Source organism: Cuculus canorus, chromosome 2, assembly GCF_017976375.1.
Source record: "Cuculus canorus isolate bCucCan1 chromosome 2, bCucCan1.pri, whole genome shotgun sequence".
In the NCBI taxonomy this organism is placed as follows: Eukaryota; Metazoa; Chordata; class Aves; order Cuculiformes; family Cuculidae; genus Cuculus; species Cuculus canorus.
In genome coordinates, this window is record NC_071402.1 from 82,030,019 (window position 1) to 82,055,899 (window position 25,881).

The window sequence follows — 25,881 nt, forward strand, 5'->3', positions numbered from 1 at the left end:
ATATTGACCTTAAAATTCCTCTACTTTGTAGGGCTTGCAACAGGGAAGAAAGAGCTGTGGGTCTGGTGGAGACCCATTTGGTCCAGTCACCTACGTGGCATGAGTTGGCTCATGGCTTACTGCATTGTACCTGCCTGAGAACCTTCAGTCTTGTGCTCAGAACAGCCACCAGCAGCCATGTGATCTTGATAAAATGTGGCCATGTTTCTAAAACCACAAACCATAATGAGTATAACGTGTAGAAAAACTTACATTTGTTATCTGGGCTATTTCAATTATGTTTTACTTACAAAACATGTGCTATTGTCTGGGTCTTTAAGGTTCCTCATTCTGGCTCACCTCTGCTTTGCACAGCAGAGGAAAGAATCCTCGAAAGGAGCTGACTATGAGGTCCTTAACAGCCTGACTTCCAAACACTTCTGGTCTTTGGCTGTGAATAGACACTTCCACATACTCACCTTTTGGTCTGACATCAGATGTGGACAGCTGAATGAGTTTCTCTGTAAACATCTAAGGGAGCTATGGCCGAGTCCAATTCCCTTGGCCAGAGAACTGCTAACCTCCTTTTACTTGACTTTTTTTGCATTCAATGTTCATGATTTTCCTCCAGAATAGGTTCTGAATGCAGTGCAATATATTCCATTATGGAACTGTAAATATTAATGCTGGTTTTACCTACAGCAATGGCGATGTTAACTATATTCTTAGGAAGAAAATACATTCCATCTTCAAGTTAGGATAATTTCAATTAGAATTCAATGAAACTTCACAGTATTATCAGTTGCTTTTTACAGTCTCAGCGGGATTTTCAAGCACAGAAAGGTGATTTGTCAGGTTCCTACTGGTAGCTTAATAAAACTGTGAATTAATGAAAGACACTGTAGTGAGTAAATTTCAGGATGGTTGGAGATCAGTAGCCTCAGGTTCGACTGTACAGCGCCTTCATCCAATGTTAACAGTGTGATCAGAGCTCAACTGTCTAACGACAAGCACAGGAATGCATTAAGCTGGTTGGGATTGGAGGCACACAGATAAAATAGCAAATGGCTTGCAAACCACTTATTTAGGCTTATCCTTTTAAAATATTCATGGCACATGGAAAAGAAAAAGGTGTTCTAAACCTTTTCTAGAGGAAAAGAAACAGTACTTTCTCTGCTGCTATTTGTCACATGAGAAAGGCTAAAAATACTGGGAGATGTCTATGCAAACCTCCCCAAAATCACAGAAATATCTTAAACTTATGAAGATTTTTACTACATTTATAGATGTGCAATAATTGCACACTCTTGCACGGTGACATCTGGGACATAAGGTTGTTTATTCTTCTGCTGGGAACTCTATTCTTAAAAACCTCTTGATATGCACGATAGATATCATGCAGTCTGAAAACTGATCTCATGTAGTGTTTAGCACACAATTAGGTGTACACAGTAGTTTGAAATAGCCATGTTGCAAAAGAGAATCTTCAGTTAAGATTTTCATTATAAACATTTCAAAAATTAAAAATTTGAAGGTTTGACAAGGCTTTTGAATGTGTTTTGACCTTGGAAACACAATCCTAAATGCTATTTGAATTTTGGAGGGTAGAAAAATCACTAAAAATGTAAAGTCTGGCTTAATCAAAGATGTTTCCATTTTTTTTCTGGAGATCTGCACCACGGACTACTCTGAAATGATATTTCAAAAAGTGAAAACATTTTGTTATGAAACTTTTGTGCTTTGGTTCCAAGATGAATTTTTTTTTAGGTCACTCTAATCTACCAGGTCAGTGAACCAAGAAAAATTTGTTACTTGTACAGACCTCCTTGTAGATCATAACCCTTTCTATTTGCATGTTACAAACAGGAATATTAAAAGAAAGGTAAATAGTTTGTACTTACATCTCTGATTCACCTGTAAGATTAGGTCCTGGCGATTCTCCAGGGCAACAGCATGTTTATTTCAAAGCATAAACTTAGATTTGTGAAACAAGAAAATAAAATGTCAGTGTGTCACCCTTGAATGAAAAATGGACAGGCAAGGAAAATGAAATTTCTGCTTACAAGTTAAATATCTGCTTTAGGAAAGGGACCAGTAGAAAAAGCAAATATATTGTACACTACTAAGATGTGACATGCCATTTCTTTTAGTACAAATGTAAAAGAAAGTCACAGTGTGCATCTTCTTAAAAAAACAAGTATGTGAATAAAAGCATCTTTAAAGGTCACCAGCCTTTCATATTGCCTGTGGCAAAACAAAAAAAAAAAAAAAAAAAGGAACAACATTGAATGCTGTATGTCACCCCAATGTGTAATTTAAAATTGCATTGTACTAAAACACAGATGATGAAATATCCCTTAAGAAAAAAAACTCTGACAGCAAATACCTGATATGGACATATTATTTCTCACTTATCTTAAATACTACTAGCAGAATTTTCCTCAGTATTCTTAGTTTAATAAGCAGTGTGGGTCATCTTCTATTCTACATGTAGTATGGATATTTTAAACAAGCAGTAGTTTAGTATTAAAAGCTGCATGCTCTAAGTATATTTTAAAGTATTTCAATATGCTTGAAATCAATGCTGAGATTAAACGATATATTGCTTTGCAGATTAGAAGCATAAGATCTGTAAGAATACTTTGAATTTGCTGAAATATAGGACTGATTTGCAAAAACAGTTGAAAAATGTCCAGAACCGATATGAAAAGCTGTAAGAATGAAAGTTTGTTTGAATTCATCAATCTAGTGGAAGATGTTCTTGGTAACTTTCTCAACTGTAGTTTCAGTACTGTTACATGCAGTACGCCTCTTGGTTTTACAACAGCTAGTCTCACAAAATTATCTGGATTGGAAGAATCTCATTCCTTCTAAAAATATGGTGAGATTTTTCAGAAAACAGATTTTTTTTTTTTTGTTTGTTTCTCACAGGTAAATAAGAAAAAAATATATTTAATAATGTATACAGAGAAGATCATATGTCTCATGTGGAACAGGAGAAATAAAATATGGAACAGCAAACAAAATAAATAAACAAAACTAATATGCTCCTGGTAGTTCTGGCTACACTCCATTCATCATATTGCAATAGTACTTCATTGTCAGAAGGGAGTCCTTAAACGCTGACAGGAGATTAGGGGAGAAAACAGCCAAAGAGAAGAATGAGATTCTGAGTTGCTCAGATTCATAAATCTATCCAAGAGCCTGAGTTTGTCTGTTTCTGCATGTGGGAATATGGTTGCAGTTCTGTAACTCTGACATTGTTTTACCTTAAAACTAAAATGCTGTCAGATTCTGTTTTGAACGAAAAATTTGAAAAGTGCCATGAAAATATTAGTTCATCGTAGTAGACTTTCAGTAGATAATATTTGGTGCTCTGTTGGAATACAGTGTCAGACTGTGTGTAGCTCAGATACCTATAGAAAAAATAATTAAAATAAACAATGAAAACCCCCACCTTTTCCCCCTGGAATTTAGAAAAAAAAAAACACATGTGCAGATACCAGACATTTAAGATTAAATTTTGGTACGCACAGGAACAGTTCAATATACCATTTTGAATGAGACAGCGTACAGATCAGATTTTAAAAGCATGCTTACAATTTATCAGCCTGATGATAAAAATGAAGGCAGTTCTAGCAGTGAATACAGTATTTATTATTCTCTGTTAGGTAAACTTTATGACAAGGATTTGCTAGCAAAATGTGTGAAGGGAAAAAACAACTGTGCATGCCCTGTGAAACATGCCAGTCACTAAGGACAGCCACCACATTTTTACATGTACATTTATCTGTTACTATTTGAGATGGGTGACGTGCTGAGAAAGATGTAAAAATGTATACACAGTATTGGAAGCGTAGGGGCACATCAGCTACAGGTTATACCAAATGAAACACCCAAATTTGTGATTTTCTACCTAATTTCCTGAGTATTTAAAAGCTAATGTTGAAAAATACCTCTGGGAAAACCTACACAATGTTCTTACTTTAAATCTACACGGTCCTCATTATTACATACATCCAAAATGCCTCATTTCCCTAGAGGTTTTGTCAGAGGATTTTTTGAGTAGTTTCAGCAGGAGCTCTGCACTGAACCTCACTTGCATGAGAGGTTCAGGGTGCCTTTTTCTGGGATTTCCTTCAGTTTATTCCTGCCTGCTCCGAGTTCCCCCTGACACCCAGATTGGCCCTTCCTTCTCCATTCCCTGCTCCACGAATGTTGTCAAATCTTATGTGGGTCAAACAGTGGCAGTATAAGAGAGTTATTCCCTCTTCATAGAGAGTTATCTCTGGGTAAAATGATGAATAACAGGCCAGGTCAGGATTTCTACTCATTAATCCTATTACATTGCTCCACAGCCCAAATATTTTGGGTAAGCACAGCTTTAGATCCTTCTAAAAGATGAATGAAAGCCTGGCTTCAAGGAGAATCTTTAAGAACATAACTACTCAGCAAATTACTTAGGCATATGGTTAATTTAAAGAACTCTTTTAAAACTACCAAAGTAAATGAGACCAAGTAATTATGTATAAAAGAAGATAATTGGAATCTATTATTGGAGTGACTGAAAGATATACGGTAATATAGTAGGTCCTTTATACATGGTCTTTCCTTCATAATATTCTTCTGTTCCTTACTACCATCAAAAATTTAGGAGTATAGCTTGTAGCCAGGAAGCTCTGAGGTATAATCTAACCTAGATTAACTTTCCTTACCTGTTCATTTTCCCAGCTACAAAATGTAAGCAGAAAACATTTATTTTCCTTATCCTACTGTCACTGAACTAAGAACAGACAAATCTTTATTATTACATTTAAAAGAATCCTTCTTTGAGAGGACTTTAACTTATTTGAGAATTCTGTGGCATCACCCCACTTAGTAAGTTAATACCACTGACTACAACACAACCTTCTCATGATATCAGTCAAGGTGTACATGGCTGTGTATACAATTCCCAAATATTTCACTTATAATGTGTTTCTTAAAAAGAAACATGCTGAAAAATTATTATTTCCTTAATTAAAATACCTGAATTTGAAGAAGAGTAAAATCAGACACTGATGCCAAATTCTTTCTATAGTAAAGCTGCAGCATTCTTTTTAAATTTTGATTTTAATCTTTTGTAGTTTATGCAAGGACTTCTTTAACACCTATTGCAATTATGTATTACATTCTTTAAACAAGACAGAAGGAAAAAAAAAAAAAGCCCAGTACAACAGCCAAATTAATTGTGACCACATATACATGCTTGAATACAAGTATTTCAATATTTGTATGGCATAGCTATACAGAAAATACAGAAAATTCTAGTTAAGGATGACACGAAATGCCACATTCTGTACTTCATGCTGTTGAAATGATCAAGGTAGAAACCACAATTCTTATCAGATAGAAATCTGAATCATTTACTTGTTAGAGTTATTCTGAGCTTGCTTTGGCATTTTTTTCCCTGATTTGCATTTCTCTCTCTATTTTGATGATCAAAATCACTTGCCTCTGGAGACCACATAAAAAGAAATGCTCAAGTTGGCACCACTGGCCAAATAAATAAATACATAAATAAATAAGAACATAAAACAGACTAAGGAAAGATAAAATTAAAGGAGTAAGACAGACCATATTTCATTGTTGTCCAGGCTGAAGTGCAGTTTCCCCCTTCTTTGACTGTAGTGAGGCTTTTGTTCTAGAAATTTGCCTTTCTATTCAACTTCTTTATAGTTATTCATAAATTCTAAGACCTATGAGATAAGGAAGGCTTGACATAGAATTCTGAACTTGTGAAATATCAAAGCTAAAATTAATTGCACCTGAATATGGCCTAGATACCTTGAAACACAATGCTTTGCTCATTGTCCTCGTTTTGCCTGGGATGGAATCAGCTTTCTTCCCAGACAGTTACATTTCTTAGTAACTGTGTTTCTTAGTAGGTACAGCATTAAGATTAGTGTGGGAATAAAGGTGATAAGATTTTCCATTTTAGTTTTGAGGTCAGCCATAAAATGCCATTTCCTTGGAATCCAACAATTATTGTCAATTCCCTATGTTTTACAAGTAAATAGGTATATCTAAACTAAACCTACCCTCCTTCAGCTTAAAAATTTTACTCCTCATCCTGTCACTGCACTTCCTTACAAAGAGCCCCTTCTCATCTTTCCTGTAGGTCCCCTTTAAGTACAGGAAAGCTACTATAAATCCTTCCTAGAGCCTTCTCTTTTTTAAACTAAACAAGCCCAACTCTCTCAGTCTGTCCAGCCCTGTGATCATCTTCGTGGCTCTCCTCTAACAGATCCATGTCCTTCGTATGCTGAGTACTCCAGAACTGTATGCAATACTCCAAGTGAGGTCTCATGAGAGCAGAATAGAGGGGGAAAATCACCTCCCTCGACCTGCTAGTCACATTTTTTCTGATGCAGCCCAGCATACAGTTGGCTTTCTGGGCTGCAAGTGCATGTTGCTGGCTTGTGTTGAGCTTCTCATCCCAGCACCCTCAAGTCCTTCTCTTCAGGGCTTCTCTCAAGCCATTCTCCGCCCAGCCTGTGTTTGTTCTTGGGCTTGCCTCCACATAGGGGCAGAAACTTGCACTTGGCTTTGTTGAACCTCATGGGGTTCACACAGGCCCAACTCTCAAGCCCATCCAGGTGCCTTCGGATGGCATCCCTTCCCTCCAGCATGTCAGCCGTGCCACAAAGCTTGGTGTTGTTGGCAAACATACTGAGAGCGCATTCAATACCACTGTCCATATCTCCAATAAAAATGTTAAGCTCCAGTCTCAATATCAGTCCCAGTGGAACATCACTGGTCTCCACTTGGACACTGAGCATTGACTGCAACTCTGAGTGTGACCATCCAGATGATTCCTTATCCACCAAGTGGTCCATCTATCAAATCCATCTCTCTCCAGCCTAGGGACAAAAATGTGATGTGGGACAGAACTGAATGCTTTGCACAAGTCCAGGTAGATGATGTTGATTATTTGTCCTCCAACTCTGTAGCTCCACTGTAGAATACCACTGAATTCATTAGGCACGATTTGCCTTTAGTGAAGCTATGTTGGCTGTCACCAGTCACGTCCTTATTTTCCATATGCCTCAGCAGAGTTTCCAGGAGGATCTGCTCCATGATCTTGTCAGGCACAGAGGTGAGACTGACTGGCCTGTAGTTCTCCAGGTCTTCCTTTTTCCTTTTTTAAATATCTGAGTTGTATTTCCCTTTTTCCAGTCAGTGGAAACTTCACCAGACTGCCATGACTTCTCAAATATGATGGATAGTGTCTTAGCAACTTCATTGGCCTGTTCCCTCAGCAGCGTTGCATGCATGTCATCAGGTCCCATGGATTTTAGTACCTTCAGGTTCCTTAGGCAGTCTCGCACCCAATTTCCTACTGTGGGCCATTTTTCATTCTCCCAGTCCCTGCCTTTGCCCATTGAAACTTGAGTGGTTTGGCTTGAGCTCTTGCCAGTGAAGACTGAGGCAAAAAAAGTCGAGTACCCCAGCCTTCTCTGCATCATGGGTAACCAGATCTCACATCACCTTCCGGAGAGGGCCCACATGCTCTTTCATCTTCTTTCTATCACTGAAGTACCTATAGAAGCTTTACTTATTACCCTTGATGTACCTGGCCAAATTTAATTCTATCAGGGCTTCAGCTTTCCGAACCTGGTCCCTGGCTGCTTGGGCAATTTCCTTTTATTCCTCCCAGGCTACTTGCCATTGTTTCTACCCTCTGTAAGCTTCTTTTTTGTGTTTAAGTTTCTCCAAGAGTTCCTCATTCACCCATGAAGGCCACCAGATGGTTTTACCTGACTTCCACATTTTTGGGATGCATTACTTCTGCACTTGGAGAAGGTAATCCTTGAATATTAACCACCTTTCTTGGACCCTTCTGCCCTCCAGGGCTTTATCCTATGCTACCCTACCAAGCAGAATACTGCGGAGGCCAAATCCTGCTCTCCTGAGGTCCAGAACAGTGAGCTAACTCTGTGTACTCCTTTCTGCCCTAAGGATATTGAACTCCAGCATTTCAATGTGCAAACAATGTGCATCACAGCACTCCTCATTGGCTCAAGGAGACAATAATAATCATGAGAAGAAGAAGAAGAAGAAGAAGAAGAAGAAGAAGAAGAAGAAGAAGAAGAAGAAGAAGAAGAAGAAGAAGAAGAAGAAGAAGAAGAAGAAGAAGAAGAAGTTTTCATTGTTTTATTAATACTGTTTCTATGTCAGCCAATGGGTCTTCTTTACTTTTCCTGATTGTCCTCCTCAAGTGGGGAGAGGTCATTTGGTAATAAAACAGCTGCCTATTGTTAAGCCCCCAGATATGGGCAAAACATAGGCACTCATTAAAGAAAGGATTTCTACGTTTCTTAGAAAAGATTTACATAGCTCATTGTTGTATTATTGTCTACATTTCTGTTAAAATCTGAACCAAAGCCAACTTATCAACTACTGAAAATTTGAATGTATTCAATATTCAGGGAGTCTAGTCTTTCCTCTGAAATTTCTAAATAATTTGCAATCCAAGACATCAATTTTATCCAAAGATCAGATGTGGTAAGATATGCAAAACAGAATTCTATCCTAATCCTAAATAACATAAAATTAATTCAATTAAAAAAAAAAGAAAGAGATATTTGGGCTATAAAAACATTATCAGACAGCTAGACCTTCACTGTAATCACTGAAATTAATTGAAGGATTTCTACAGCTGGAAGCTGAATTACAACACTGGAATTCTACCTGTAGTTGCTGAAAATATCCATCTCCAACCCTATTCCAAAATTATAATAGAAAAATAATACTGGAACATGTTACTTACTTTCTGTAACTTGATTATTTCCTTACTGGTTGCTCAGGACAAAGCTACAGTAAACAAGTATGTCATTAATCCTGCAAACTGTCAATAAAATAATAATAATAATGGGAATAATCATAACAACAATAACAACAGCAACATTATCATAATAAAATCACAGACCCTAAATGCCTCTTCCTTTAACACGCATATACATAATTAATAGTAGGAAGAGGTTTTCCAGCTATCACAGCATGTCAGTATATCAATATCACATCAGCTGGAGGCTGGATACAGATCGCTATTTACTGGATGACAATGAGACACTTTTCAGCCATTGTAATGTAGATCTGAGTCACACAAATACAACAGTTTGTTAAAAAAGCTATGAAGTGGATTTTAATAATCCACATATAGTCATTTCCACATACATAGACAACATGATTATCATCTTACCTTACTAAACTAATCATGCTCAGATTTTTTAATGAGCATTAGACTCTTATCTTGTCATTTACCTGTGAGCTACTTCCTAGCTTTTTATTCCACATTTTTTTCTGTTCCTCAGGTTTTTTTTTCCCCTTTCTCTCTCACAACATATTAAAAAAGACATACTACTTTTTAAGGTGATTTTTCCCCAGTTCCCTTGCATGTACACTTTCATCTGTGGTTTGTCTGTTACAGTAAAATATATGCATTGAGATACAACCTCTGCAATGAATATTACTTCTCACTTTTCAGGATCTTCAAGACTACTCCTATAAAACAGGGAAGCAACATTACATGGTTCTTTTATACACAGCAGCTACAGTGCAGAGATACTGAGGGCATGAATAATAAAAAGAGCCAGTGCAAACTGCAATAAACCCAGATGCAGATTTTTTCTACCCGGTGTTATTTAGATGCCAAACAATAAGATCCATTCAAGTGAGTTTATTAGCAAAACACGCTGTAGACTCTAAGAAACACCAATAAGAAAAGCTGTATCCAAGACAACTTCTTTCTCAGAAACTATTTACTGGGGAAAAACAATTTTAAGCCTTTTTCAGCTTTAATAGCTTAAACCAACCTTATTCTGACAAAATGCAGAAGCAGACAATGTTCCCTCCTGCATGACCAGGTATGCATGAGATACAGATTATTTTAAGTCAGTCTTCTGTTATACAGTGGTTGAATGCTTATTTCCTACCTCTAAGTGAATGCTCAGACCATCACTCTCTCATAACAGGAGGAAGTTGATCTATTTTATATAGGATTATTAAATATTCATCAGGCCAAAAGAAAGAGAAAACAGAGAAAGACTAAGAAAGGTTCTCTGGCCTCTGGTGGTTAAAACATGAGGAGGGAGTATTAAAAAATGGAGAAGATTAAGGCTGCATCTGCATCATATTGTGTGAGTTTTCTGCCTACCTCACTGCAAAATAAAAAAAGCATAACCTCTCCTCCAGCTACATTTCACATGGGATGTAACTCTGAACTCTGAAAATGTCACTAACTGGCTTCTGGAAAAAAATTAAGCATATCTACTTTATGATTTCTGGCAGTGCTTAGGTATTAATTGGCATCTAGCTGCTCAGCAATGTAAAGTTCATACAGTTCTGTGTGCAAGTAGACTGAGGACAGGCTCAGGTGACATTTTAGGCACCTATTGAACATTTTTATATAAGTTTACTTTTTGCTAGATTCAGACAGGTACCAAAATGCTTCATTTGGAATCAAACAAATAAATACATGTGGACATCTAACCCTGCATAACATTCCCTAAATCACTTACTGTAGTAATGTTGAATTTGATCTGTGTTGGACCTGGTTGCGCTCCAGAGACATTGCTCCAACTTCCTGGCCAAATTTCCAGAGCATTTTTGTTCATAGGTGTAATATATGCCAGCAAAATTTATGTGCCCATCCATTAGGATGCTCACCATTGCTTGAGGAACTTGATGGTACAGCTGAAGATATTAAATGCTATTAGAGAGTCTAAAGACTAGCATTTTCAAAATCATTTAAGTGCCCTGCACTTAGTGATATCAAGGAAAAAAATATTGCACAAAATCCTTATAAAACTCTTTCAATGTCAATTTACCTTTAGAAATCTGGCCTGAGCATAAACTGATGAAAAACATTCACTAACAAGATCTTACTAACAAGTCTAAAACCTCTACTGTTGATAAGAGCTATATCAACATGACACACCTTGTGTCCACAAGTCAACACTCAAATCATAAAAGACATTTGCAGTGCAGGCAGGGAAGCTCATTTGGGCTATAATGTGGGCAGTCTGTGTAGCAGTAGCACAGGAAATGAACCATTAGGACATTCCTGCAAGGTAACTGGTGAGTTAGTATCCTGAAATCCCTGGTACTGTGCTGCCATAAAACCTATCCTATTGTCACTGTTACTGTCCCCTTGCGCTATCTAAAGTAAATTGATAAAGTTGGCTAAAATATAAAGCATCCAGATTTCAGTACAGGTATTACTGATTTGCCACAACTTCAGCTCTACAGTAAATCAGTAGGACGTGCCGGTGCAGTTCTTATCCTGTATCTTTCCTTTAAATCAGCAGTTCAGAGATCTCTTATTGCTGTGCAGTGCCCCAAAGAAAGGATTTCTTCTTTACAGCTTGCTGGTTCAATTACCAGCTTCATATGGATTTTGAAATTTAAGGATGTGATGCCTTGATGCCATCTTTTGATTCAGACAGGCAGTCTGACATCTTGACACCTTTCAGGTCATTTATGAAAGATTTTCGTCAGAAGGAAAGGCCAGAATTTAGTTTTGTTTATTTGTTATGAAGAAAAGCAGATGTAGGAATTTATTATCAAACAATTTATGATGGAGAATTTCCTAGTACAACAGTGTTTGATCTGGCTTAAAGCAACTATTTAAATATATATGTAAAAAAACCAAAAAAACAATAAAACAATTTACATACATGTGTTTGGCCACTATCTCCCATGCCACAAATGTTAACAGTCATGCTCCTTATTCCCCCATCGCATCCCAGTTTTGCAAATAAAATCATGAAACACAGTTCTTTAATATACCGTAGTAAAGTTATTTTTTCCACTCAGCCAGGGGAAGATTTCCCCCTTGCCCATTTCCCCTGTATTAGCAACTGGATGGTCTTTTGAAGGTACACAGGATCATTCACTGTTTGAACAACAAAGTACTATGTCTCACTGGATTATGCTCAGCGATTAATATTAGCTTAGGATTTAAAATCTGTGAACAGAGGATTCTCACATGCGAGAGCCATGAAAGGATCCCAGGACTATCAAATATCTGCTGAAAACAGTCTGATAGGGTCTGGTTTCTGTTCAGGCATGAGTTGATATGGAGTGAATGCAACAAGGAAACATTGATGAATTTGGAGCTACTGGATCAAGAGAAGTAGAAAGAGGGCCTGATAATTTGAGCATCTGTGTCTGTATCATCTCTTGCAAGACTATAAATTGCAGGGTTGAACACCTGAACCTGCCCTTCAGGCGTCTTTCTCACCTGAATTCTCTCAAAACTGTTAAAAATATTGATTACATTCACCCTCTCACTAAAAGGACAGCAGAAATAAAGGGGTCTTAGATGCAAGCAGTGAAAGCAGTTGAGGAATTGAAAGTTTTCCACATAGAGCTTTAAGATTTCACCTGTTTAATTTAGAAATGAGATAAAAAGACATGGCATCATAGAAATGTATACGGTAGTTGGGAACCATACCAAAGAGAAATCATCCATTCCTATTCTGCTTTTGCCTTCCAGACTGAAAGTGAAAAATGTTAAAAATAGGAAAAGGTAGTACTTTGTAGAATAATGTGATCAATTTAGGCAATGTACAGTAACTTGACTTAACAAAATGGAGTTTACAGAAGTATTTGACATGCATGTGACCCAAAACAACTGTTTTTAGCAGAGTTAGGAAACAAATAAGTAAATTCTGCTTGGATAAAACCTACTCCCCAATAGACTGTGTCATGATAATCTGACCTGACTAAATATATTTTTTACTTTCTCCAGCCCTCTATTTCTGGTCATTTGCAGAGATGGGAGGATAGATAGGCTTCTAAAGGTGTTCCTACACTATGGAATCCTAGCTATATAATTATTTTATGTTTCATATCAGTTAAAATACTCTTCAATCAGAACAAATAGTAAAACTGATGATTGCTGTACTAACAGCAATAAACACAGATGGAAGAAGAAGGATATGATTGAGGAAATACTCTCCAGTGGTAAATTTCTTGACCTGGTTATTATTGTATTGGCTCTTGGGACTTATACTGTCCTTTACCAATTAGAATTTTTATCCCCAAAGCATGTCAATCTCAGTGGGATAACTAGCAGTCAACAAACTATTTCCAGTGAAAATCATCTCTTGTGAGCAGTTGTGTACCAAGATGCAAATTGTTAGGTGAAATTACATCTCTGAAAGTATCTGCAACAACATTCTCTGCCTGTGGCTGGTGCAGATTGGTGTGTCAGGCACTCATTTTTGGAGGTTCCTTTGCCTACAGCATGCTGTTTCCTTGCTCACTCAAGACTGCTCCATAGGAACACTCTTTGCTTTGACTGTCATGTATTTATGAATTAACATCCTTTAAGCTTCTTATGAAAATAAAGATAGTCTTGGATTTTGTTAACAGAAATAATAACAGTCTCTTTAGCAGTGCTAATCTGAATTGAGTACAAGACAGTATTAAAAGTGCTACATTTCTCTCCAGTTGCTTCTGAAATAAAATCTGAACAATCTGCTAAGGTTTTCCTTTTCTTCAGCTGTTATCCTTTACTTTCACACCTGCCTGAAATCAGTACTGGTTCTATTTCCAGTCTTCACCTCTCTAACCCTCAATGATTTCACTTTTACTCCTAGCTTCTACACAAAATGTCCTCAGACATAACTGGCAAGTAAGGATGTCCGGATAGTGGAAACTTTGCTTTACTGGGAACCTTCATATATTGGCTATTCACTTCACCCTGCTTCACTCCAGAAAAAAATATTTGCATAGTCTAGAAAACACTGTTGGCACTGCTGACTTTTTAGAAAAAAAGACAGTTTGTTTAATTTCCATTGGTCTTCTTATTTAGTTATGAATTAGCTTGCAGGCTTAGTAACTTGTCTGGGAAGAGTGGCAACCTGCCTTGTCATCAGCTGCACAGCAGAGAAATTATGAAACAGACAAACTTGCCAAGTTCCAAGATCCAGGGAACACTGCCTGGCCTACGGGTTCCCAGCCAGACAGTGCTTGGCTTGACAGGTTGATATAAAGAATGCTACTCTACTAATTTGGGAACCACCTGTTTAATTTCCCAGTCACTAGCTAACCTGGGGGATGACTCACCAGGCAGCCATCTGGTTTTTCATAAAACATTTTGACAAAATTACAAGTTTGCATCTTCCAGTTCTACAGAAACTTAGCAAAAAGAGTTCTTGTAAGATCTCTAACAATTCCGTAATCAGGAAAACTCTATCTTGTATAGGATAGACATTAGGCTGGGTTGCCCATAGGTGCTGTTCCTTACTGCAAATAAGTATTTGAGATTCGTTAAATCCAAGGTCGACAGACAGATACACATAATAGTTGGCTGACATGCTATTTGAACATACTCTAGTAGGCGCCATTCTTCATTCCGTGGATTTTATTAGATCTTTAGTTTATGTAGGTTTTTTTCCTAAGATGTTAGGTTTATCTGCAATATCTCTGCTGTTGACCTTAAGGATTAACGGATTCTTTAAACAGAGAAAAAATGCGTCCTTAACAAAATATTACTCATCAGTGACTTTTTTCTCTTAACTCCTGCTTAGCCAGATTCTCATGAATACTTTTCTTATCACTCCAGGCCTCCTTAGGATTACATCTAATTTGCCACAAGGAGTTATTTCCGCACACAGAATTAAAACCCTTAATCATACTTGGTTTAGTGACTCCCATTTGATTAGTAAACTTGATACTATTTTGCCTTCTGTTTTGTGCTCCTCAGTGGCTGATGATGAGTTGATAGATGCACAGAATCCATCAGTGACTGCTTTCTTAGACCAGTTATCTTAGTACAGAATATCACTCATGTCTGCTTTTATTATTTTGGTTTACTGATGTTATGCACAAAAAAAGGGGAAGAAGAATATGCACACATGGTCCATGCAAAATAGTCATAAAAATCTATTTTAATTTTGTGCTGTTCTCATGACCTGAAGTGACTTTATAAGATGTCTAGGACATGATTGCTTGTCATAAATGAAGAGCTGCCTTGTGCCAGTGAAACCTTAATTTTCTTCTGTGGAAAATTATAAATAGAACAGAGGTTATAAGAACAAATAGCTCAGTGACTGGAAAGTAACTTTAAATAAAAAAAACATGTTCATGGAAGTAAGCCATGCAGTCAGTAGCTTGAAAAGCAGCTTCTATAAAACATACGTAATGTTTACAGTCACTCAGTGGCTGAGAACAGTAATAGTTTTAAAATACATTTAATGTTTAAAACCACTTGGTGGCCAAAACAACAGCTCTTGCTGAGAAGTTGTTTAATGTTCAGAGTAATTTTGTGGCAAGGAAAAAGCAACTTCCTGTTAATTTTTAACATTCACAGCTGATAAGTGGCTACTAAACCAACTATCAATACATGTTTTATGTTTTGAGATGTTATGTGCCTGTATGAAAACAATTCCTACATCTCTCAATGCTACACTAAAACATGTCAATAACTTTCCTTCAGCGATTATGTCATTGACAAAAAAATAACACATAAGCCAAACAGCTCTAATGCAATGTATCTTGAATTTAAAGATAATTATTCACACCATAACACTGTATAGATTGCAAAGCTCCTCCTTATATACAAAAAGAGCTATTACTCAGCACCATTAAAATGGTCAATACATAAATTTAGAGTAAACCCAAATAGCTTACTTCTAATAGTGAAAGCCTTGGTTGGTTAACCTAACACAGGGGTCTGCAGCAAAAACTTGGGTGTGATGAAATATAAAATATTTGATTTACGTTACTGGAGTAAAGTCAGCTTGTGAATAGGAACATAATGGCTTTATCTACTGTGATGCAATTTTTTAGCTTTGCCCACTTCGAGGTAAACCAAATAAAGTAGTCCTGGGTATACATGAAGTAAGACTCAAATGCTTTGCATGAATTTGGCAGCAGTACTGACATTTTGTGACTGTGAAACAAGCTAACAGAAAACGTTTATCCAGTGTCTCATCTTTTTAATAGCAAAAGCTTCTTTGATATTTTGATGTGTGCCTGTCAGTAGGGTCTCGTCTGTCACAGTTTTCATTTTATATAGAATCTCCCACCTAACAGTATTTGCCAAATCTCTTTGTTTTGCTAACAATTTCCAACAGCCAGGGTGTATGAAATGAAACTCACTGCGAGAATGACAATAGCCACAATCCTCTAACCAAGCAAGCCTTGATTCTCTGCATTGTTTTCTTCCTCCCTTTTGATTTAAAGGGGTTTTCTCTGCAAGACTTTTGACAGCAGATGAAGCTGTCTAGGTTTCCTAGTGTTCTATCATAATGTCAAGAAACACTTTTGTTTCAAAAGCTTTTACTGCCTACTTGTAATTTTCTCTCAACACCTGAGTGTTGTGGTTTGATTTCTATTTTGGTTTGTATTTTAGTGCGATGCCCTTTATACACAATAAAAAAACACTGACAAAAGGCTAAGCAGACACAACCTACTTTTTTTTCTGCTTCTTCCTTAAAACTCACCTTTGTCCACAGTGGGCATAAAGCAGTATGATGATCTCTGCAATAGCAGGTTTTTTTCACAATTGAAGAAATGCATTTAAAAGACAAGGTGTCTAATTAACAAAGCAGTTCTAAGTGAGAAACCACTGAAACATCAACTGTGATGGGTAAACTGCTATTTGACATAGCCCCAGGACAGAGAGCTGAAAGAGAGTGATGCGACATAAATTGTTCTGAAAAGTGGTCTGTATGACCTACAGCATCAGGTCTGACCCAGGTGATGAACGAATTTGTACACTCTAATAAACTACAATATTAGAGGACATGTGGAAGCGACAGTGTAAGGGAGAAGTCAGTACAGTTTTGTGAAGGGAAGCCACTCTTCTAAAAGCTTCTTAAAACTGTTAAGAGAATCACTGAGTATATAACTCTATAGATTACTTGCATAAATAAACAGTATCTAAATTTCCAAAAATCTTTCAGCAATATTCCTAAGCAAAGGCTCTTTAAAAAATAAAAAAAAAATTAAAAAAAAGAATAAGAAAGATAATATCTAAATAAAAATAGAAAACAAATGGTAGGATAAATTTCCAGTCTTTATATGAGAGGGGGAGTTGCTACTGGCCTCTCACTTGGATCTAAACTCATAGGCTGCCAGTAAAAGTGAATACATAAGCAGGTGACAGCTTGACAATAAGAAAGCTTGACTGCGAAGTGTTGCAATGTAACAAGTATCTGGGGACAGGGGATTTCACACTGAGAAATGCATAGTAAGAGGCATCGACGAAGAAAAAGCTTATCAGGTGCGTTGTAGCATCTCAATGATTAACAGCAAAAAAAAGAGGAAAAATGATTGATGAGAATTATTAGATAAGAAAAAGTGAACAAACAAGAGAATAAACAAGAATATTTACTATATTTATATCTTACATATGACGTCCCAGTCCCATTATTGGGAAACCCAGTCAGCATGGATACCATAGTGGAGAGGGAGAGCCTGCAGACCATGGCTGACAGATTATACTACCAGTTATCACTCCATGTGCACATGTAAAACTATTCAACAATATCTTGACTTCTACAGATTCCCAAAGTAATATTTTCCACAACATCCTGTGTATGTTTTTAGAAGTCCTTAAAAAATATGTCACCAGAACCTAGGAATGTATGTCAAGGGAATGATCACTCAGTATTGGTGTAGTCCCTTATAGACCTTCCTTTCCCAGCCTTTGCTCAGCGAAAGCTTCAGGCTAAACTCAGGCACACAGCACTAAACCAAGAATCAACCAGAGTGCAGCTTGTTATCCAACAGTTCATCAGGTTAGTTTTCTACGCATTGCAAACCTTTTACATGAAACTACATAGATGGATATTAAACATACATTCCATTTGTGGATGTATATGAAAAAGCCTTAGTCAATGTTTAACTACAAGTCAGTGTTCAAATTTAAGCCAATTAAGTATTCACTTCTGAAGGAAAACTGCTAAAAATATCTATAAAGATTATTTTTAGGCTGTCAGTACCATGGGAAGCAAATCCATGACAGCCTTCAAGTAACTGCCTTGCACCATGGAGGATACCCAGTAAAAGTAATCTGATATCAAAATTCTATTATCATTGAGGGTTTCAGTGTTACAATGTAGTGTTACAATTGAGACAGTTTCGAATAGACTATTCAAGCCTAATCAGTAATACAGTTACTTAATATGAACATATTCCATTACTTGGTAATTATTAACCAAAAAGGAGGAATAATTGCCATGGTGATCTGGAGTTTGTAGAACCTCCTTCAGCAATAAAGAGTTAATCTAACGGAAAGGCATGAAATTAAATTTTCAAGGAAAGAACATATGGAATCTATATCTTATGGAACTGATGAGTTTAGTACAGCATTAGCTGGTCCATATCTAAGCAGAGAGGAATAACAGAAGGATCTTTGAAAACAATTAGGAGGCTGTGACCACAGAAGTTATAACTTTGTCATGTGTAATATATATGCTCAATTAAAATCAGCACAGTCTGTAGAAGAAATGCATAAGAAATTCAGATGCATTCCTGTGCTCATTTTAATGCACAAGTATATAAAAATATAACGTAAGATCTTTCCTTTAATGTGTGTTTAATGGTGATAGGACCTTACTCTCAGTTATCTGGACTGGTAGCATTAAAAAGTAAATAACCTTGGTTTAAACTCACCATATATTTGAATGCATACATGAGCTATATTGCAACAGAAGCTGGCACAGCTGCCAGAACCACAACACAATTGATGAACTATACTTAAGGACAATATATTTTATTAATACTAAATTACAAATGGGGAAATTACAGCCCTCTTTTAAGTTTTCATATACCAACTTCCATGTCTGGTTTGTTCTACATTTTGCAACTTTTATTAAATCAAGAGAATATTATCAAATAAAGATATTGATAAAACAAATCTAAGATCAGAGAAAAAAATATTAGGGGTCCAGTTGCTAAGCTTTTATAAGTCTCTCATTAGCCACAGGATAACAGCACAGCGATCTCTATTCCTATAATACTAGTTTTGTGTTCTAATCTCTCTCCGTCTCCTGAGTTTCTTCACAAAGAATTTCACATCATTGCCCTTTCCAAAATAAATTCTTCACCATAAAGTATTCTTCCCTCCATTTATTACGTGAGCAATATATTATCAAGTTGGAGGTGCCAATATACTTCTACAACAGCACAGAAGCCATGAACACTTAGAAAGTATCAGAAATAATGGAAGTCATAGATGAGTACAGTAGCCTGCATGGTACACCAGTCAGTAACCAGGGAGCTCTTCAAGAGAAGATCTATTTGGTTTATCATTCTGACTGACTGTCCTCTCCATCATACATAAGCAGATTACAGGACACGTATGGAAGGAAAAAGACTAGCTGCCCATTCAAACCTTTAGCATAAAACAAGTAGGCATCCTAGTTTGTAGTGAGCTTTAGAACACAATAAACATCCTGCAAACAGTTTTTCTCAGTAAAAAACATATGAAGGAATTTGGCTCCCAGAAAGGAACGTAAGACTAAGTAAAAATGACAATCCTAAAATTATCCCTTCTTCAGAAAATCCTAAATGATATGCATTACCATAATCTTTTTTAAGGAGTGGTATTGATTATAGAGGGAAATGAATGAACCTCAATCTACAGAAACTGTAGAAGAATTTAATATAACCTCAAAGTGAATCTGAAGGGAAAAAACAAATTTTCACCAGAACCATGCATGGAAAATAACACAACAAATTTCTTATGAAATCTACTGTGGAAAACTTGATGACAGGTATGTCTAAACCATACCTATGTGCAGAAAAATAGATATTGAGGATCCTATAAATTTCCATCTTTTTCTACCTTTTCCACTAAAAAGTCACCAAAGTGCAGGACAAAGCTGACATGCAACATTATTACAAATCTGTGACTGGAACCCAGAATACCGGGATGAATGGTATAGCATTTTTCATCCACCAAAGCTTCAACAACAGCAATTAGTATGAAGGCCACAGATGTTACAAAGCTGAGAACAGTGTTGCCATGAAAATTTCTAAAATGTATGTATGGGTTCTGAAGGACCCTTTTCATCCCAAGACTTCCCAGCCCCATGCAATCCTCTCTTCTGGCTACAGACTGTGGTACCTCAATGGCGTTTAAAACAATTCACTTTACTTCACTGTCAAAATGGAATACATACTGCATGTTTACATTAGGTGTTAGGCATAAAGAACTTTATTCACTATTTCTCTGCCCCTCTGTTCCTCTTTCAACATGAACCCTGGCTCATTATTACAAATGAACTTAGGATAAACTAAACTGAGTAAATCTTTGCATGCAAGTGTCACGTAATAATAAAAGACAGCAAGTCACTAGTCATAAAAGCTTATCAGGTTCATAGAAATGACTAGTAATGGGGGGGAAAAAAAAGTCAAAAAGTCATGTAGTAGTGCATTTTCCACAACAGAAACAGTGTCCATTAGTGCAGTTCATAATAAACACTATAGCAAAAAATATAGCATGTGAAGTTTAGGCCATTTTGGGATCAAGAACTGGCACTTGGACAATGAACATATAAAAAAATAGATGAAAAAAAGAGTTGATCGGGGGGGTTTGCCTAAGCCAAGACAACTGCATGCTGCACCAGCTAAAGAATCAAAGCGATTTTCAGTGTCAGCCTCAGGCAGTGACAGGTCTAGGCATCTCTATAGATGCAACTAAGTGGTACTGATGACAGTGAGCAGTAGTTTTATAACCTCTGAGAAATCTGTGTTTGCATAAGGTAGCAAACGTTTTGATAAGAGAGAGCAAGAGAGTAGGAACACCTACGCTGGAGAAGGCACAGTCTCCTGGCACATCACAGCTGACAGAAAGCATTTCTGGATACTTTTGCTGCAAGATAACCCAGCAGCAAAAATTGTTATCTGCTTTAGTAACCACTAATTGGAATCTAGGCCTTCATTTAGAGTACTATTTCCTAGCTTTGACTTTTCCAATTAACATTCATCCATCTTTCATTTTTCTTATAGAGGAAAATAAAAACTAGTATGAATCTAACCAAAGGTAGTGACTGTGACTGAATAAAGTGAAGATCAGGAGTACACATTTCTTGCCATGGGATCTACTGCTGTTTTTCCAAAGGAGAATAAATTGAAAAGCATTCCTTTTAAAAAGCTGTATGCATGACACAGCATATCAGGCTAATATCATTTAGTCAAGCAACTCCCAGTCAGTGTTAAAGCCACAATGCATAGCACTCCTTGAGGAGAGTTTCCCATGAAATAAAACCATTGTTAGCATTTTGCCTACTACCACACACATATTTTTAAGAAAACAGGAAGGGAAGACAGAAGGAGGGCAATTGAGTGAGAGAATGAATGAAAGAACTGCATTCCACTGTGTAAATAACATCATTCATTATTATTTTGCTCATTTCTCTCTGATTAAATCTGAAAAACAACAACTAACCATACATTCACTGGTGACAAAATTCTATTCTGAACTTGCCACAGAAACAGACTTGAAAATATAACACATTTTCAATCTATAAATAGTATAACTATAATTAAAATATTGCTAGACATCTCTACAGAAACAACAACAATAGTGCACCTATATAGTGAATCTACACATAAACCTCTATGGGTGACTATAGTTGACTTATCTCTACAGATAATTTTTATATGCCTACTCATATCACATTTTATCACATTCTAACAGTCTTTATTCCAAAATTTGAAATTCTACTTCGTTAGCTCTATATAGCAAATTGTATAGATAGCTGGTTTCCTTACAGATTGTCTTTCTAAACATCGCCATCTCAGTTTCATAGCTGAAGAGGCAACAGCATCCCTCTGCACATTTCAGAGTCACAAAACGTCTGGAACTGTGAGCAACTGCAGGTAGAATTAAGGGACTAGTGCTGGCTTGTGAAGTAGTGGGAAAAGACAGTTTAGGAGAGAAAATGGCAATAAGCTGAAACTAGCAGTGGGTGGTTAAAGGCCTCTCAGCCCAAGATTAATTAATTTGCAGTGCCCGAAGCGCCATCTGGCAGCAGGATACAAGCAACGTTCTTCAAACACATTGCTCAGGACCACTGAAGTATCAGCCATCAGGCAGAGATTTGAAGGGTCTATTCTCCTGCTCCAAAGAAGAATGAATGCTCTTTATTTCTGTCCTGGCAAATGTCTATCATGTTGTGAAAATTCTTCGAACAAAAACCTGTTCCAGTGCTCCAGTATCCTTATTATAGTTCACCTCTCTTCGGAAAGAAAATTATTTTCTCCACTGTACACTAGCTTTTTTTGAAAACTTATTGTGTTTCCAGTTAGTCTTTTTTTTTTATTTATTTTATTGACTTAGGAATCCAGTGCACTCAATATTTTCTTGGGTATTAGTTTTTTGAGACCTCAAGCCAGTGTGCTGAGCTCCTTTGACTCCCATTCTTGCATTGTGGAGACCCAGGTGAGGGCAACTGTTACTTTTACCACCCACAATGTAGTGGATCTTGGATAAAGAATTGTACCCTAATCCATAATTAGAGGATCATGTGAGTCCCATGGGAATTTAACAGCCACAAAGATGGCAAGGTACTGTTGCGACACCTAAGGCTGTGCAGCAGTCAGTCAACGTACACTAGCAAAAGAGGGGAAGGCATTACATCATGTGAAATAACAGATTTGGTGGTATGCAGAACCCATGTACCTTAGTATACCTACCCTGAATATCTTTTTTCTCCTCTTCCTGTCCTCAGAAACTTAAAGCCAGAGGCCCTTATTGTGCAGGAGAATGAGTTTCTATATAAGCAAATGAGGCTAAAACAAAACTGTATAGGATACAGCAAGACACTTCTAATAATAAGTTTTAGAAGTTATATTTTCATTTCAGCTTTTGTTTTCTTTCTTCAACAGAAAATGTACATTGAGACAGTTAAATAATATGCAATTAGTTATCAAGTGTTCAAAGCTTCTTACTCACCCACTGGAGACATTTCTGGGACACTAGCAACATAAGGTCCATCCAGGAACTTCGGCTCATTATCATTAATGTCCTGCACTTTGATGATGAACTCTGATTCAGGCTCTAGTGGTTTCTTGGTGTCAACATCTACAGCCTGAGCCCGGAGTGTGTAGAAAGGTTTTTCTTCTCGATCTAGGCTTCTTATGGCATGAATGTCTCCTGTGGTCTCATCAATGGTAAAAACTGTGCCAGCACCATCTCCTGAAAGGGTATACTTAACAGTCCCCACTCCCTTGTCCAAGTCGGAATGAAGCTTGAGAACAAAAAGAAAAAAAGAAAAGAAAAGGAGGAAAAGAACATTAATGTCTTTTTCTAGGCCAAAAGGCTATTTTTTTCCCCCCTCTTATATAGTAAAAGTCATTAGAGGAACCAATTTCAGGTGCTTAACTGCCTCTAAGAGCATGGCAAAAAAATGTAGGTAGCATGTTGTCTAATATTTTTAACCCCATCTACTCACCAGCAAAGAGAGCATTTCAAAATTTTACCTGCTTTCTCCCATGAATACTGTTCACTACTAAAACTGCAATGAAGCAGGACTTCAGATTTGTTATAAACTGAAATTCAAGACTGAGAGTGGAAAACCATCAATAACTACATCAGTCATTAGATGATAAGAGACAGTGTCAGAAGTTTTCACAGGCATTTGGCTTTCAGAGAAGTAGAAAGGAGGTAACTAATTTTCATTTCACACACAAGAGCCTGACAGAATCCTAAACTCAAACTCAAAGTCAAACATGGTTTATAAAAGAAAATATATAGCTTTTAATTACTGTAAATGTTAAATGGAATTAAAAATAATACCTTTTACACAAATATTTGGTGGTTTGTTTCTGTCCTTTCTGAGATAGTCTCCTTATGAACAGTGTGACACTCGGAGTTCTCTTGCTCATTGTAAGAATGCAGAACTCAATCACTTCTGCCTCAACCCAATTAGTTATGACTTAACAATATACAAATTTCCCAGGATATTAGCGTATTAAATCTCTATTTCTAATTTGAAAAAATACTTGACTACAAGATCTTGAATGTTTTTGTCCATTTGATCTGTATCTATACTGTTGTAATGTAGGCTTAAATACTATTTAAAATGCAGCATTTTTTGACATCAAAATATGCCATGATGAAGTTTTCTCTGAGATGCTTTTACCTGTTTCATGTTCAACCTTTAAATACGTTTAAAAGTTTTGAATAGATACTCAAGGTTACATCACTGATACTGAAATAGATTTTAAAATATTCACCCGCTTGTCCTATCTAATGAGGACTAAAGAGATCTACTGTAATGGACATAGGTTAGAATAGAATTTTCCAGAGCGAATTCCCTTAAGCAGTATAGTAAAGCGATTATGGATACAGGCTTTATTTACATGATGTACTGCCCAAGGTGAAACACAATAGAGGAAACATGGGACATGAAAGGAGATTATGTAGAAAATGAATTACTGAGAAACTAAATGGTTTTGGTAATGGCGCAGGAAGCTAAGCTACAGAGAAAGTGGTAAAGGCAATTATTAACATTTATAGCTATTGGACTGAAATTGAAAATAGGTCCTTGTGAGTGTGGAAGAGGTCATGGTTTGTGGGACAGAGTGAATGTGAATATAGACTCTTTTTTTGTCTACTTTTCTTCTCATCATTCCTGCTCAGTGAATATACTAGATTCTCATCTTTCATTTAGCTGCCCCCTGCATGTGATTTTAAATTATTTCTCCAGTCCGAAGTAAAGTATTTTGCTTTTTGAGCACTGGTTCACTGTGGAAAGATTCAAAGGAAGTTAATTCTTTTCCTCCTGGGGTGTTAAATATTTCCTTCTTGCAAAACGAAAAGGTAATGCAGCTTGAGGTAATTAATGTCTATTTCTTCCTCATCATTTTAATATAAGTGGCTTACAAGCTTCCTGCTGTTCCATTATTCTTTGCTCAGTTAAAACTTAATATTTTCCTTCCATTAGCATATGGAATCTTACAGGCATACACAGAGTAATAAATAAATAAATAAATAAAATGGTGATGAGAATTCTCAAATAAAAGATGTTAGAACTTTATAGAGTGCGCGATTTTATTTTTCTCGTAGTGTACCTGTATGAAAAAAAATATGTCTGGGCTTTATTGTGAAGTCTGTCTTGTTTCTTCTTCTGTTCTGGAAGTAAGAATATCACAGAGCAAAAGAATGTGGATTTGAAGTAGAGATTTGTAATCAGAGAAGAGTGCCAAGAATATTGTCCCTACTCCCATCTCCTGTCATCTGATTTGGCACAAAAGCTGATGTAGTTGTTTTTCTGATTGCCTGTTGAAGGGTTTGTGTTTTTATGTTCAACTAGCAACAAATAAGTCTGCATTGCACGTGTTATCTAAGCACTTGGATTATACTAGACAGAAACAGTTGTAGATGCTTCCCTTAGTTGAGGATAAAGGTAAAAAGTATAATAAGAACAAAGTTAAATAAAGGCTCCAGAGAGAAAGGAAAAGTAAAATACAATGACACACACAAGCAGAGCCTTTTTTTTTCAAATGTATTAGAGAAAAAAAAAGCTGTACAACTGGCAGCATTAGCAATTCCACAGTTACAGATGTATCTATTGTGCTTCACAAATATCAGTCTGCTAGTATAACCTAGGAGATATTCCACTGACTGAAGCAGAGTTGTGTTGCTTTGAATTAGCAACACATTAGCTTTACTCATCAAATCATGCTAATTTTGATATAGGCTTCTTAGATGCCATTGCTGGAAAACAGGCAAGTGCATGCTTGTTTGTAACACAGACTGGTCTACACAACCTGTAAGAAAATTCAGCGTTTAAGTGTGTCTAAAGACTGTGGGGAAATAGCAAACTGATTTAGTTTAAAATGAACTGCATTCTTCGACAACAAAAGGCAGGCAATACTGACATTCACATG

The 25,881-nt window shown here is 36.7% G+C and overlaps 1 protein-coding gene across 4 annotated transcripts in view; it reads right to left on the reverse strand.

The window, feature by feature from the left end:
* The window catches only part of CDH12 (cadherin 12), a 544,062-nt gene that overhangs the window by 114,047 nt on the left and 404,134 nt on the right, over positions 1-25,881 (reverse strand). For all 4 annotated transcript variants that reach the window (XM_054059459.1, XM_054059460.1, XM_054059461.1 and 1 more), the window contains one exon: positions 22,943-23,237. In XM_054059459.1, the coding sequence (XP_053915434.1) occupies positions 22,943-23,237 (295 nt within the window). The remainder of the gene's footprint in view (positions 1-22,942; positions 23,238-25,881) is intronic.